This window comes from Budorcas taxicolor, chromosome 13 (assembly GCF_023091745.1).
Source record: "Budorcas taxicolor isolate Tak-1 chromosome 13, Takin1.1, whole genome shotgun sequence".
NCBI lineage: Eukaryota > Metazoa > Chordata > Mammalia > Artiodactyla > Bovidae > Budorcas > Budorcas taxicolor.
The window spans coordinates 59,721,365-59,733,494 of record NC_068922.1 but is presented as its reverse complement, the minus strand read 5'-3'; the positions used below and the strand labels follow the sequence as shown (position 1 = coordinate 59,733,494).

The 12,130-nt window shown below is 51.2% G+C and overlaps 1 protein-coding gene across 1 annotated transcript; it reads right to left on the bottom strand.

Moving 5' to 3' along the window:
• Positions 1 to 2,452: 2,452 nt before the first annotated feature.
• Positions 2,453 to 3,184, bottom strand: TMEM74B (transmembrane protein 74B). The gene has a single exon (XM_052651351.1). It carries the CDS (start codon positions 3,152 to 3,154, stop codon positions 2,453 to 2,455), a length of 702 nt encoding a protein of 233 aa, XP_052507311.1. The 5' UTR covers positions 3,155 to 3,184.
• Positions 3,185 to 12,130: the final 8,946 nt, after the last annotated feature.

The window sequence follows — 12,130 nt, the reverse complement described above, 5'->3', positions numbered from 1 at the left end:
CTGAGGATGAACTTTCATTCCTCCCACTTCACAGAGACAACAGTACTCAGGATACTTAGAGAGGTACAATACCTTGCTCAAGGTCACACAGCCAGGAAATGGTAGACCCTGAAGCCCAGGTTTTACTGACTCCAAAATCAGTATCTGTTCTCATATACCAGGAAAAGCAAGGTCTGGGGACCCTAGTAGCTTCTCAAGTAGGAGATGCAGTTCCTACAGGTGGGCACCTTCCAGCCACCACAGAGTCCCCAGGGGCCACTTCATAGCTACAACCAAAAAAAAACCTGCAAAGAGAGTTCTCAGCATTCTACACCCTGCTCCCTCCTGACCCTGTTTCTGATCCACTGGCTGGGCCATCTCAGCTGCAATCTTGGGGAAATGTTTTTGGCATCACTTAAGTTTTCTTAACTCATTGACAAAGAAATGACTGCCTCCATCCATTTCACACGTTTTCTAAAGAGTACGTGAGGATGCAAAGCAGGCTTCTCTGGTTTAGAGAAAACCTGAGGTTCCTGGAATTTAACCTTCTAACAGATTTACTCCCTAAACACGATTCACGGCATTTAAACTGATAGGAATTGATGGTCCTGGATGTATCCACTCAACAGGTTTAGTCTCAAAAAGAGTCCCCCACTGTCACAATAATCTATTTGGCTTGGATTGATATTTTTATTACTATCATTATAGATTTGAAAGGCCTGAGCCCATCATTTGGGATGTTCAGTTCATCTACCTAGCGTGGCTCTTGTCACTTCATGCATCCACTCCTCGCTTGGAGCCTTGACTTGTGAAACTTCCACTATCTCGAGGCTTTGTCCTTTTCAAACCACACCTCTTCAACAGCAGAAACAGAATCTGACAGGCCAAGATGCATAGCCTTTGTCCTCTCTAGCCCTCCCTCAGCCCCCTGCTCCTGGAAAATCCTGCCAGCAGAGCAGATATTTGATCCGTCATAGAAGCGATAATGTTACACCATCCAGATGTTCAGCTCACCGGACTGAGGGCTCAGGTTACAGATAGTCAGGGCTGCTCTAACCTCATGCCCACCCCACTCTCCCACCCCCGAGAATCAGGATCAGCGACCCACATGGCCAACTGAGATGGAGTACACAGAACCTGCAGGGGTTTGGGGGCTCACTGAAATGACCCCGTTAGAGTCTTCAAACCAGTGACCTAGAAGGTATATATTCTCAAAGCCCTCTAGAGCCTTTCAGAATACATGATGCCCTCCCCCAGTCCTCAAACACCTTTATCTCCTTGCCCACTAGGACCCACTTCCTTTCCTTGTCAGTAGTTTAAAGACAGTCTAGGTGGAGCCTAGAAAACATTTGACTAAGAGAAACAGAACAAATGGTGATTAAGGTGGCTAGAATTTCCAGGCCACCAGAATGCGTACCTGATTTCTTCCCCAAGTAAATTGGGGCTGCACTTTGCTGCTTAGGGGGGTTGGGAAAGGAAGGTTACAAATTCAACATTAAAAAACAAAAGTTTCTTTCCCGTTTCCAGAATAAGGTGATGCCTAAGAGACATACTATTGGGGAAGAGGCGGTAATGAAGGCCCACACTGTGTCCACAGAAATATAGCAAAGCCCTCACCCTTTCTTATTTGAAAGACCCCCTGCCCCTTGTCCAGGGAGTTAGTGAAAACTGTGCACATGACTGTAAAACTTGTGCTAGTCACTGCAGGTAATTTGATACCAAGACCAAAAACAGGCTGTCACAAACTGTATTTAGCCCATCCTAACCTGAGGACTAAAGGGCTCCTTTAGCAGGACCATGGGAGATGCTGGCTGTGTAAGTGGTGGCAGCCCTGGTCAGAAAAATGGCACGGAGAATGGTCAGCACACGCTGACACTCTCCTCCCCGGAAGGAGTGGCCACATGCAGACACTGGGCTCCTGTTCCAGACGGGAATTCCTAGGGCAGAACTGGAGGGGCCACCCCCCTCACATCGCAGTCAGGGGGACTGAGGCCTAGAGAGGAGAGGTCGTCCCAGGGATGACTTCTCCCCTCATCATGAAGCCACCTCCCACCTTCGACGGTCAGGGCTGCAAGGGGTCCTTCCGAGGTCACCCAACACCCATAGGTGGCTGATGAGGACAGCAGAGATCCCGGAATTCCCCAAGGCACGGGGAACAGGATGGGCAGCCTTTCAAACAGCTCTCAATCCACAGAAATGCCAAGAAACCTCATCCTCCAAGGGCAGCGGTTTCCAGACTTCTGTATTTTTAGCAGCAGAAGCCATCCTTCAAACAAAACCTTATGCAAAACCTCAGGCTACAAAACAGATGGAGGGGCCGCTCTCCTAAGTGAAGCCTGGACCAGGCCCCAAGCTCCCCTTTCTGCACCCACGACTCCTTCCACAGGGCCCTCGGTGGAGCTCGGTCCAACACCCCAGCCTTGGGGGCCTGGTCACCCCGAAACTGAAGCAGCCAGACAGAGTGGGCTCTTACTTAAGAACCCTGGAGAGCGTGGCTGGTCTCTGAGACCTGGACAACCTCGTTCTCCACCAGGGCCTGGCCCCCGTCCCCATGGAGCTGTCTCATGCGCAGGTTGATAGAGCCGTAGGTCTTCCTGGAGCCCCTGCCTGGGGCGAAGGCGGGCCGGCGGTACAGCTCGCCCTTGCACAGGGAGACCGTCAGCAGCACAGACAAGAGCATGCCGCCCACCGTGAGCAGCCCCAAGCCTGCGATGATGCACTTGTCCAAGTGCGAGCCCAGGCGTGCATAGTACATCTCCAGCCGTTCCATCTCCCGCGCTGACACCGTGTCCGGGTTCACGCGAGCCTCACGGGGGATGGCATACGCAGTCACTACCAGGAGGATCCCGCTCACCAGGAAAACCAGAGCAGAGACGAAGCCGTAATCCACAGGGCGGCTCACAGGCTCCAGGCCTGGCCCCTCTTCTGAATGCAGGGACGCGTCGTCTCTCTGGGGTCGGGGCTGCAAGGGGCCAAGGCCCCCAGGAGGGCTGGGGGAGCAGCCTGGTCTGGCATCCCCAGGGTCCTGGAAATGGGTCTCGTGTTCCTCTGAAGAGAAGCAGGCATTCTCCACACCCTCCCTGGGTGAGGCTGCAGGACCCAGAGATGCAGGTCTCCTTGGGGCCTGGGGACCATTGCTCAGTGTCTTCAGTTCCAGACCAGGGGGAGATGCCATTGGGAAGGCGGACCCCAGCTCATCCCTTGGCCCCTTGGTAGCTAGAAGAGAAAACAGAAGAGTGGAATTTAGCAAGCCTCTACTACAGACAGCCTGCGGGCCCCAGACATCACACAAGGCCTGCTACTAGGCATGTGGGTTTTGGGCAATGCCCGTATCCTCTCTGGGCCTCAGCTTCCCTGTTTATTGAATGACAGCAATAGTACTACTTCCTACTTAAAAGGGCTGATGTGAGGATTGAGATAATCCACTAAAGTCCTCAGAAAAGTAAATTCTCAGTAAGTACTGGCAATGAGCTATTACTATGATGGAGGGAATTTAAATAGGGTAGATATCAGGTTCTAATCCCAGCATCACCACTTGAGCTTGGGCAAGTGAGGTGATCTTTCCACACTCAATTTTGTGATCTGCTAAGTGGGAATAAGCAAAAGTGCTTCCCTCATAGGGTTGATGTGAGGATTCTGTTTCATAAAATAAGGTATGTAAGGGCCCCACCAGTTCAATTAATGGACACTGTTGTGATGAAATGAGGATATCTGGGGGCAGGGGAAGGGGAGATGAAGGTGGTTGTAAGAACAAAGAGGAGAAAGTTAGGGTAGCATCTAGGAGTTGGTAGCATTTGAGCCAAATCTCAGAGGATAAGTGGGAAATCCTCCAGCAGCAAGACGGGACAAGGGCATTTTGGAGAGAAAGAGGGGTTGCCTTGGAGATCAGCTGGGACTAGCTTTCTAAATTCTCTGAAAACCAAGCCAAGGAGCCAGGGAAGCAAGGCGTTGGGGCTGGGAGGGTTAACATCCCCCTGGGTTTCGGAAAGCTCTCTCTGGCTGCTGCATGGAGGACAGTCAGGATGGGAAGGAGGACAGTTGGAGGCCAGGGGTCCAGAGAGGAACCCAGTATAGTAGGGGAAGCATAGAGGCTGAGAGGGCAGAGGAAGGAAGAGCATATTTGAGAGCCATGACTGAGGTCAAGGCCAAATGCCTTTATATAAATAGAGATGGGAGGACCTGGAAGAGGGTGGCAGAAGGGGAGCTGGGAAAGGACAGGGAAGTGGGCTCTTTGCTCACAGAACAGACATCCCAACCAAGTACCTGAGCACCTGCCCACACAGACAGACAGCACACGTGCCAAAGGAAACCAGCTTACAGCCCATGGGCCATGTTTGGCTCATAGGAGTTTTGCTTTTTCATGTTTCTGGTCTGTTTTGTTTTGTTTTGTTTTGTTTTTTTTTTGAAGCAGTTGCCAATATATAAAAAGCAAAAGATTCTACACTTTAAACCTTAGATGCCTGGCTTCTCTTTCAAAATGGATGAACCTGACGACCCTAGCCCTCTTTCCCTCACAGCCACACAGCGGGAGCTGATGATGGAGTCTCCCTCCAGCAGCTCTGGTGTGCCCCCAGCAGGCCCCCCTGGCATGTAAAACTCCTGACCACCATGTCCCCAGGCACACCCACACCCTGTGGGTACAGACATCCCAGACCCAAGTCCACACACAGCACAGAGACCCCCAGATGCAGATTGCCTTACATGCCCTACGGTGTCTACACACACATACACAGGATTCTAGACCTTTCTCTGCTTCCCTGTGCCCGAGTTTACTCTCCAAAGTTCCCTGGTTCAGTGTGTGTGTATGTGGGAAAGAGAGAGGATATGAGCAAATGAACGAAGTGAAAATGAATGAAATGAATGAATGAATGAAATTCAAAGAGCCTCTGCGGGAAGGCACGTTTTTCGATCTTTCTGATCTTCCATCCAACATGGACTTGCATCAGACACCTCCTCTTAGCACACACAGGGCCTTTCATCTGAGTACAAAGCCTGTTTCCACTTACAACCCATCTCGATCACCACGTCCCTTCTGCCTGAGTTCCAATTTTAAAAATGTTTACTGAGCACCTACACTCTCTACTGGGCCCTACTGTGGACACTTCACTCGGGAGTATCTTGTGTAACCCTCACGAGCCCCATGAGCAGGTGTTACTGTCTCCATTTTACAAAATGTAGCCAAGATCCTATGGCATACATATGGGGGTCAGGAGCTGAATACAGGTTCCCCAAGAATTGTTATCACCTAAAAGCCTAAAAACCCACACACTCTCATGCCAGTGGCATCATCTGGCCATCCTTCCCTGGTCTTCCAGGCCACACTTGTAGACTCTCTACTTTATGCCACTGTTGAACAGCAACCATGAGCAGCTTGAGGTCAGGGATACGTCTGGGTCCACAGCCCCCTGCACAAGGCTTGGAACACAGCCAGTCCTCAGGAATGGTTTCAGAACCTGCTCAGGCAGACAATCCTTCCCACACAACAGGATGGGGAGTCCTATTCCCGGACAGGCTCTGGCCAAACTGCTCCCACTTTCCAGTAAACCAAGAGGAGAGGTGTGTTCATTGGCTTTTTTTTTTTTTTTACTTTTGGCACCAAACGCATTTTCCTGAGTGCCCAGCCAGTAACAGGGACTGGCAGTGACCACTCCTGCCCAGTTGGTGTCCAGAAGTGGTCCCCTACCCAGATCTTCAGCATCTTCTCTAGAACTCAGCCCCTGGAGGAGCCCAGGAACTCTCTTCCCAGACCAGCATATTGATGCCTCCATATCCCATAAGAAACCCAGAACACTCAGATTCTTGGAGTAGGGCTCTTTCACCTGGCAGGAAGCCAAAACTTTTTCCTTAGGATGCCAGCAGAGTTAGGAAGAGAGTGGAGGAAAAGAAGATTCCTTCTTACACAGAGTTGCTATGTCTCTGACACACAGGTTCAGAGATACCTACCAGTTACAAGGGCATGCCCAATTACTCAAAACATAAGCAGAAACAGACAAGCTGACGATGCTGGTTGTCCACTGCTCACACCCCACAGCTGTACCAGTTACACTCCAATGTCATTTGCAGTCCAACAGGACCTGAAAGGTACACCTTGGTCCCACACTCAGACCCCCAGGGGCCTTTTCCATATGCAGCATCCACAGACACTGGAAGCCACACAATATAACCAGAGATCCATACACCACATTGGTATCCACGCCCCAGGAAAGAACAAAGCTGGTCACACACACACAAACACACACACGCGCGCGCCCCAAGAAATGACAGAGTTGGACACACACACACACACACACACACACACACACACACACACACAGAGTTTACTACTCTCAGGACTGCTAAGATCCACCAAGATCCGCCCAAGTCCAGCACCTCGCGCAGTGGCGTGCACTAACACGCGGGGAAAACAGACGCACAGCGGGCGTGGGTAAGCTTCACAAAACCCAGTCGACAGACACACGCACGAGTTGTACACAAAGCCTCGGGCGCTCAGATACGTCCACGCTGTGATACCCAAAGTTCCGAGCAGAAAGCTCCAGCACCCCGGCTGCCCGCTGTACCCACGCGCCCGCCATCCCGCAGCTCACACCTCCCTGCTCCTGCCCTTGACCACAAACGCCGTTGGGCCGGGCCAGGCCGGACCGGGCCGAGCGGCGCCGGGAGCCAGGCGGCCAGGCGGCCCAGGGAGGCCGGGATCTGCGAGCACCCGCGTGCGCCCAGGTTCCCTCGCCGCGTGTCCTTCGGCCCGGCCGCGAGGTCAGGCTAGCTCTCCTCGGCCGCCCCTCTCCGCCTCGGGTCCTCGGCCTCCCGCTGCCCGCAGCAGTTCCCTCTTGGCGTGCCTACCTGTGCCGACCCTCCCTCCTCACCTCCCCACCTCCCCACGCGGGAGGCAAGGGCGCCGAGCCGCCTCCGGGCAACGGGGAGGGCGCGTCCTCCCCGGGCGCCCGCCCGCCTTCTTCCAGCAGCCGGTGTTGGTGCTGCGGCGCAGCTCAGGGGGAGAGCGGGCCCGGCCGCCGCCTCCTCCTCTCGCCCTCGGCTCCCGCCCCCTTCCTAGCCGGGCCCGGCCCGGAGCCGCGGCCGAGGCGCACGTACCTGCTCGCGCCTCGCGGGGCCGTACGGCGGCGGCTGGGACCGCCAGGGAGGCTCCGGGGAGGGAGGCACGGGGAAGGGGCGGGAGCCGGGGATCGCCGAGCGCTGCGGCTCGAGCTCCGCCCGCGGCCGGCGAGGGCGCCGGGAGTCAGCTCCGGGAGGCACTGGGAGGCGGGTAACAGACTGGGGCGAGGGTGGGGGGACGCGGCTCCATCCTCCTCCGCTTCCCCTTGGGGCAGGTCTGGTTTCCCAGCACCTGGGTACCCAGAACCGAAGCCTCCAGCCGGCCCGGGCGCAGGGGCGGGGCGCGGGGTGGGTGCTGAAGAAGACCCCTCCCTCGGCCGCTGGCCTCGCCCCTCGTCTGGGGAGTCCCTACTGCGCCGGGTCCCCACGCTTACTCCGCTTCTCAGCCCCTCCCACACACGCAGCCCGCTGGAGGGACTCGGGGTCCTCTCCGAGGTCCTTAGGGCGGGATGCTCTTCTCCGGCGCGTGCGGCTCCGTGACTCGAGGGCGCCACCTGAAGGCGGAAAGAAAGCTTCTGATGAACCAACCCCTGTAGTGCCCCCTCCCCTGGGGCGCCCACCCGGCAACCCCACAGGCTCCCTCGCCCCAGGGGCCCTTCCAGCTGTGTTCTCTTGGCCTGCATTATTGTCCTTATCTCTGGGAGTTGTGCTTTTCACTGAGTGCCAGCCTCCTTCCTCAGACTGGCAGGTCCTGGAGGCCAGGGCCCCAGACCGACGCTCCCAGAGCCCAGCGTGGCAGTGGGTGGACAGGTGGTAGTGGGACACATTTCACCGTTTCTTTCCTTCTGGGGCTCAGACTAAGGTGAATTAAATTTCACTTCACTTCAATTAAGTGAAATGCCTAGTGCACTTAAGTTAAGGAGACACTCCTTCTTTGGGAGCCCAGGCCAAGCCCAGAGAGGAGTTGGAGCTGAAGATCACCGGCTTACTGGAAGTCTCTGTGACCAGCTCACTCTGGTGGCCTCAGGTGGAATCCTCCCACCTCTCTGAGCCTCCATGTTCACCTCTGCCAATGGGATCATGAAAATGCAGACTCCAGGAGCTGTGGAGGGGTCAGCAGAGGTAAACTGTCCGGAAGTAGAGGCACGGTCCTGAGTCCTCAGCCGCGTCGTGGTAGAGCTGGACCTGTCCTGCTCCAAAGGCCTGTGCCATCCTTGACAAGTAGGACAGCAGAGGTGGCCCCAGAAGCCAGGTGCCCAGGCCTGTAAGGCTAGGATGATGGAGACCTGGGCAGGACTTCCAGTGCTGGGAGGAGTTTCAGTCTCTTCCTGCCTTCCAGAGGCCTGGCCTGTTGTTCTTTAGTGGCTCAGTCAAATCCGAATCTTTGTGACCCCAAGGACGGTAGCTTTGGGATTTTCCAGGCAAGAATACCTGAGTGGTTGCTATTCCCTTCTCCAGGGAATCTTCCTGACCCAGGGATTGAAGCTGGGTCTCCTGCATTGCAGGCAGATTCTTTACCATCTGAGCCACCAGAAAAGGCCAATTGTTGGGAGACTTCAGAAGAGAGCTGTCTGTGGCACCAGGCTCCCAAGGGAATCCCAGCTCCACCACTCTTGTGTGAAGGGGGCCCTCTTGAAGCTATTTCCTCATCTGTGTAATGGACTCAGTAAGGGTAATGGGATTAGATGACATATTCCCTATAAAACATCCCACCATGTCCCACTCGATGGACATGAGTTTGAGCAAGCTCCGAAAATTGGTGATGGACAGGGAAGCCTGGCGTGCTGCAATCCATGGGGTCGCCAAGAATCAAGCATGACTGAGCGACTGAAGTGAACTGAACTGAACTGAAGGGTAATGGGACCAGATGAAGTACTCCCTATAAAGTGCTCAGTTCCCTTCCTCAGCCTTTGCCTTTGCTGTTTCTTCTGCCTGGGACACTCTTCTTCCTGAGACCCCCCAGAATGTGCCCTCATATCCTTCACATCTTGCTCAAATGTCACCTTCTTGGAGACAACTTCCCACGGCATCTTTTTAAGATTAGCAGTACCCCAGCACCCATTACTCCTTAACTCTGAATTTTTCTCCACAGCATTTATCAGCTTCTGACATTTGCTTATTTCTTTCCTTATTGTCATCACCACTAAAATATAAATGTTAGGAGGCAGAGGCTTTGCCTTATTCCCTCTTGCTGTATCCCCAGATGCTAGAAAAGGAGCCAACACAAAGGGGGCCTTTGATAAACGTTTAACAAATAAAGAATGGAGAAAATGAGCATTTATTGAGCTCCTATTATCTACTGATTAATCAAGACGACTCCATCCCCATCCTACCTTCTAGAAGTTCTTATTCTAGTGGGAGGAAAGGATAAGCAAAGGTAACATTGCCATAAAGAAAAGGTACTCTGCAAGCTTTCAGCAAGTTGCTGACCTTGTTTGGGAGACAGGATGGCTCCAGCTTCTCCTGCAGAATTGAGGGCTGAGCTGAGACTGGAAAGATGAATAGGAGACAGCCAGGTAAAAGACAGCAAGGAAATGAGGCCCAGCAGAGGGAATGGCATGGGCAAAGGCTCTGGGGTAGAAGGGAGTGTGGTAAGTGTTAGGCTTGATGGAGGACAGGATGGTTGCCCTGAGGGCTCAATAAGCAACATGGGAGATGAGGCTGGACTATCAGTAAGCCAGGTCACTGCAAATACTTGTAAGCCAAGCAGTTGGTTCTTTGTCCCCAAAGCAGTGGGGAGTCATTGATCAATGTGAATAAAGGGTTAACGAAAACTTTTCCTCTTCTGTGTGAGAATTTGACCTTTGGTTAACTATCTAGCTCTGTTTCCTTAGAAACAGATAAACATATGTCATTACGTTACCTGGCAACATTGCAATGATAAAATATGACCCCGAGGAGGAGCCTCCAATGATCCATATGGTAATGGATTTGAGTTGGAGATATTAGTATAAATTCATGTTTAGCATAATATTGATACAGATGATTACATACTTACGATACATTTTATATACAACTGTAATTGTGTATACACACAAGTTAGTATGCACTGTATTTCCTTTCTCTACCAGCTAAGAGGACCTGGCTGCATGATACTACATAGTAACAAGCACATCTACTGCCCAAATCTTGGTTTCTAATACCACTCTCCAATAAAGGGAACCAGGGGAAAATGGTTTTCGGTTGGAGCCGAAAATATACAAGACAAACCTGGAGCATCTAATAGTGCCATAAAATAAAGAAGGAACCAACAACACACACACAAAATTACGGGGGTATGTCAAAAGACATAGGAGTTGACTGAAAGAGCTCCGAATAGCCAAACTTGGAAAAATCTGATCAAAAATAAATAAATAAAGTAATACTGAATTTTAACCTAAAATATGATACATGCAAAAATGGGGGAAAGATAAATCTGATGAAGAATTCCAAATACTCCATCCTCAAGGAAAAGCAATATAACTCCCAATTCTTTTTTTAAGAATTCTATGTAGAGATTTTGTAAATAAAATTTGTAAACATTACTTTCCATTTATAGTTATTAAGAAATATTGACTATATTCCCTCGGTTTGTGCAGTACATCCTTGTAGCCTATCTTACACACAAAAGTTTGTATCTCCCAGTCCTTTACTCCTGTATTGCCCCTCTCCCTCTTGGTAACCACTAGTTTGTTCTCTGTTATCTGTGCGTAACTCCCCAATCCTTAAACGTGGGCTGAGCAGAGTGACTTTCCGAGAGTACGATGTGGAAGTGTGGGTGGAAAATAACTTTGAAAAGGAGAAACTGACAAACCTGATTACCTTGGCCAAGTGAACAAGGCCAGCCTCAGCAGTCAAATTATGTTGATCGTAGGTATCCTGGATATGATGTGATCAGAGTGGCAATTTACTTCTGTGATCTCTCTCTTCAAACTCATAACCCCCGTCTAACCATGAGATAAACATCAGACAAATCCCAACATTTACAGGGACATTTTACGAAGTACCTGGCCTCAAAACTGTCAAGGTCATCAAAAACAAAGAGTCTTGAGAAACTGTTACAGCCTAGAGGAGCCTTAAAGACGTATGATGACTAAACATAATATGGTGTCCTGGATGAGATCCTGGAACAGAAAAAAAGAGCATTAGGCAAATACTAAGGAAATCTGAATAAAATATGGACTTTAGCTAATAATAATAGATCAATATCAGTTCATTAATTGTAACAAACTTATCATACTAATATAAGATGTTAATCATAGAAATTGGCACAATGTCACGTCTGCTGCATTCTGTTGCTTTAGGGAAGCTCACAGGCCAGCCCAGAGTCAAGGGTGGGGAGGTCTACATAAGTGTATGAATACTGAGAGGCATGGATCACTGGTGCTATTATTTTCTCTATTTTAAGATGAGGAAGTGGAGGCAAGAATGATTAATAACTTGCCCAAGGTCACACAACCAGTTTACGATGTTTCTGGGGTTCAAATCCAGACCCTGACTCAGTGTTGATAACCACAGTTCTGAGTTCTGTCATAATTTTCAAAGCATGTGCAAAATTCCTGAGCTGTTGTTATTCCCCCTGACCGCCCCCCCCCCCCTTTTTTTTTCTGGTTGCACCTCATGGTTTGCAGGATCTTAGTTCCCTGTCCAGGGGCTGAACCCAGGACACCACGGTGAAAGCACCAAGTCCTAATCGCTAAACAGCCAGGGGAATCCCAATCCCCTTTTTTATGTCTAAGAAAACTGAGTGCCAAAGACAGAAGAGAGTGCTCTGTGGCCACCCTGAGGGATAGTATTAACAGAAGTACAACCAGACCAAGGGCCTCTGACTTCCAGATGGATTTGAGGACCTCAAAGTCCCGAGGCTGACTGACTGCATGCCTATTCTCCCCACCACTTTCAGTTTTACCTCCTACTCATCCACTGGTGGAGGGAATTGGGGTTCAAATCAACTGGGCAGCTTTCCTCAGAGTCACACTCAAACCTAGCTGGGGCCGAGAAATTACACTTTTCCCACCATTCCACTCTGCTTTCTCAGTCTCCACCACCTCATCAGGATCAAATGCCTTGCTTCCCTGATATAAGTGGACACAGAGCTGTGACCTGGGTACCTGGGCATGTG

Bases quoted from the DNA above. Each gene is read 5' to 3' on its own strand.
- TMEM74B (XM_052651351.1), bottom strand. From the start codon at position 3,154: ATGGCATCTCCCCCTGGTCTGGAACTGAAGACACTGAGCAATGGTCCC.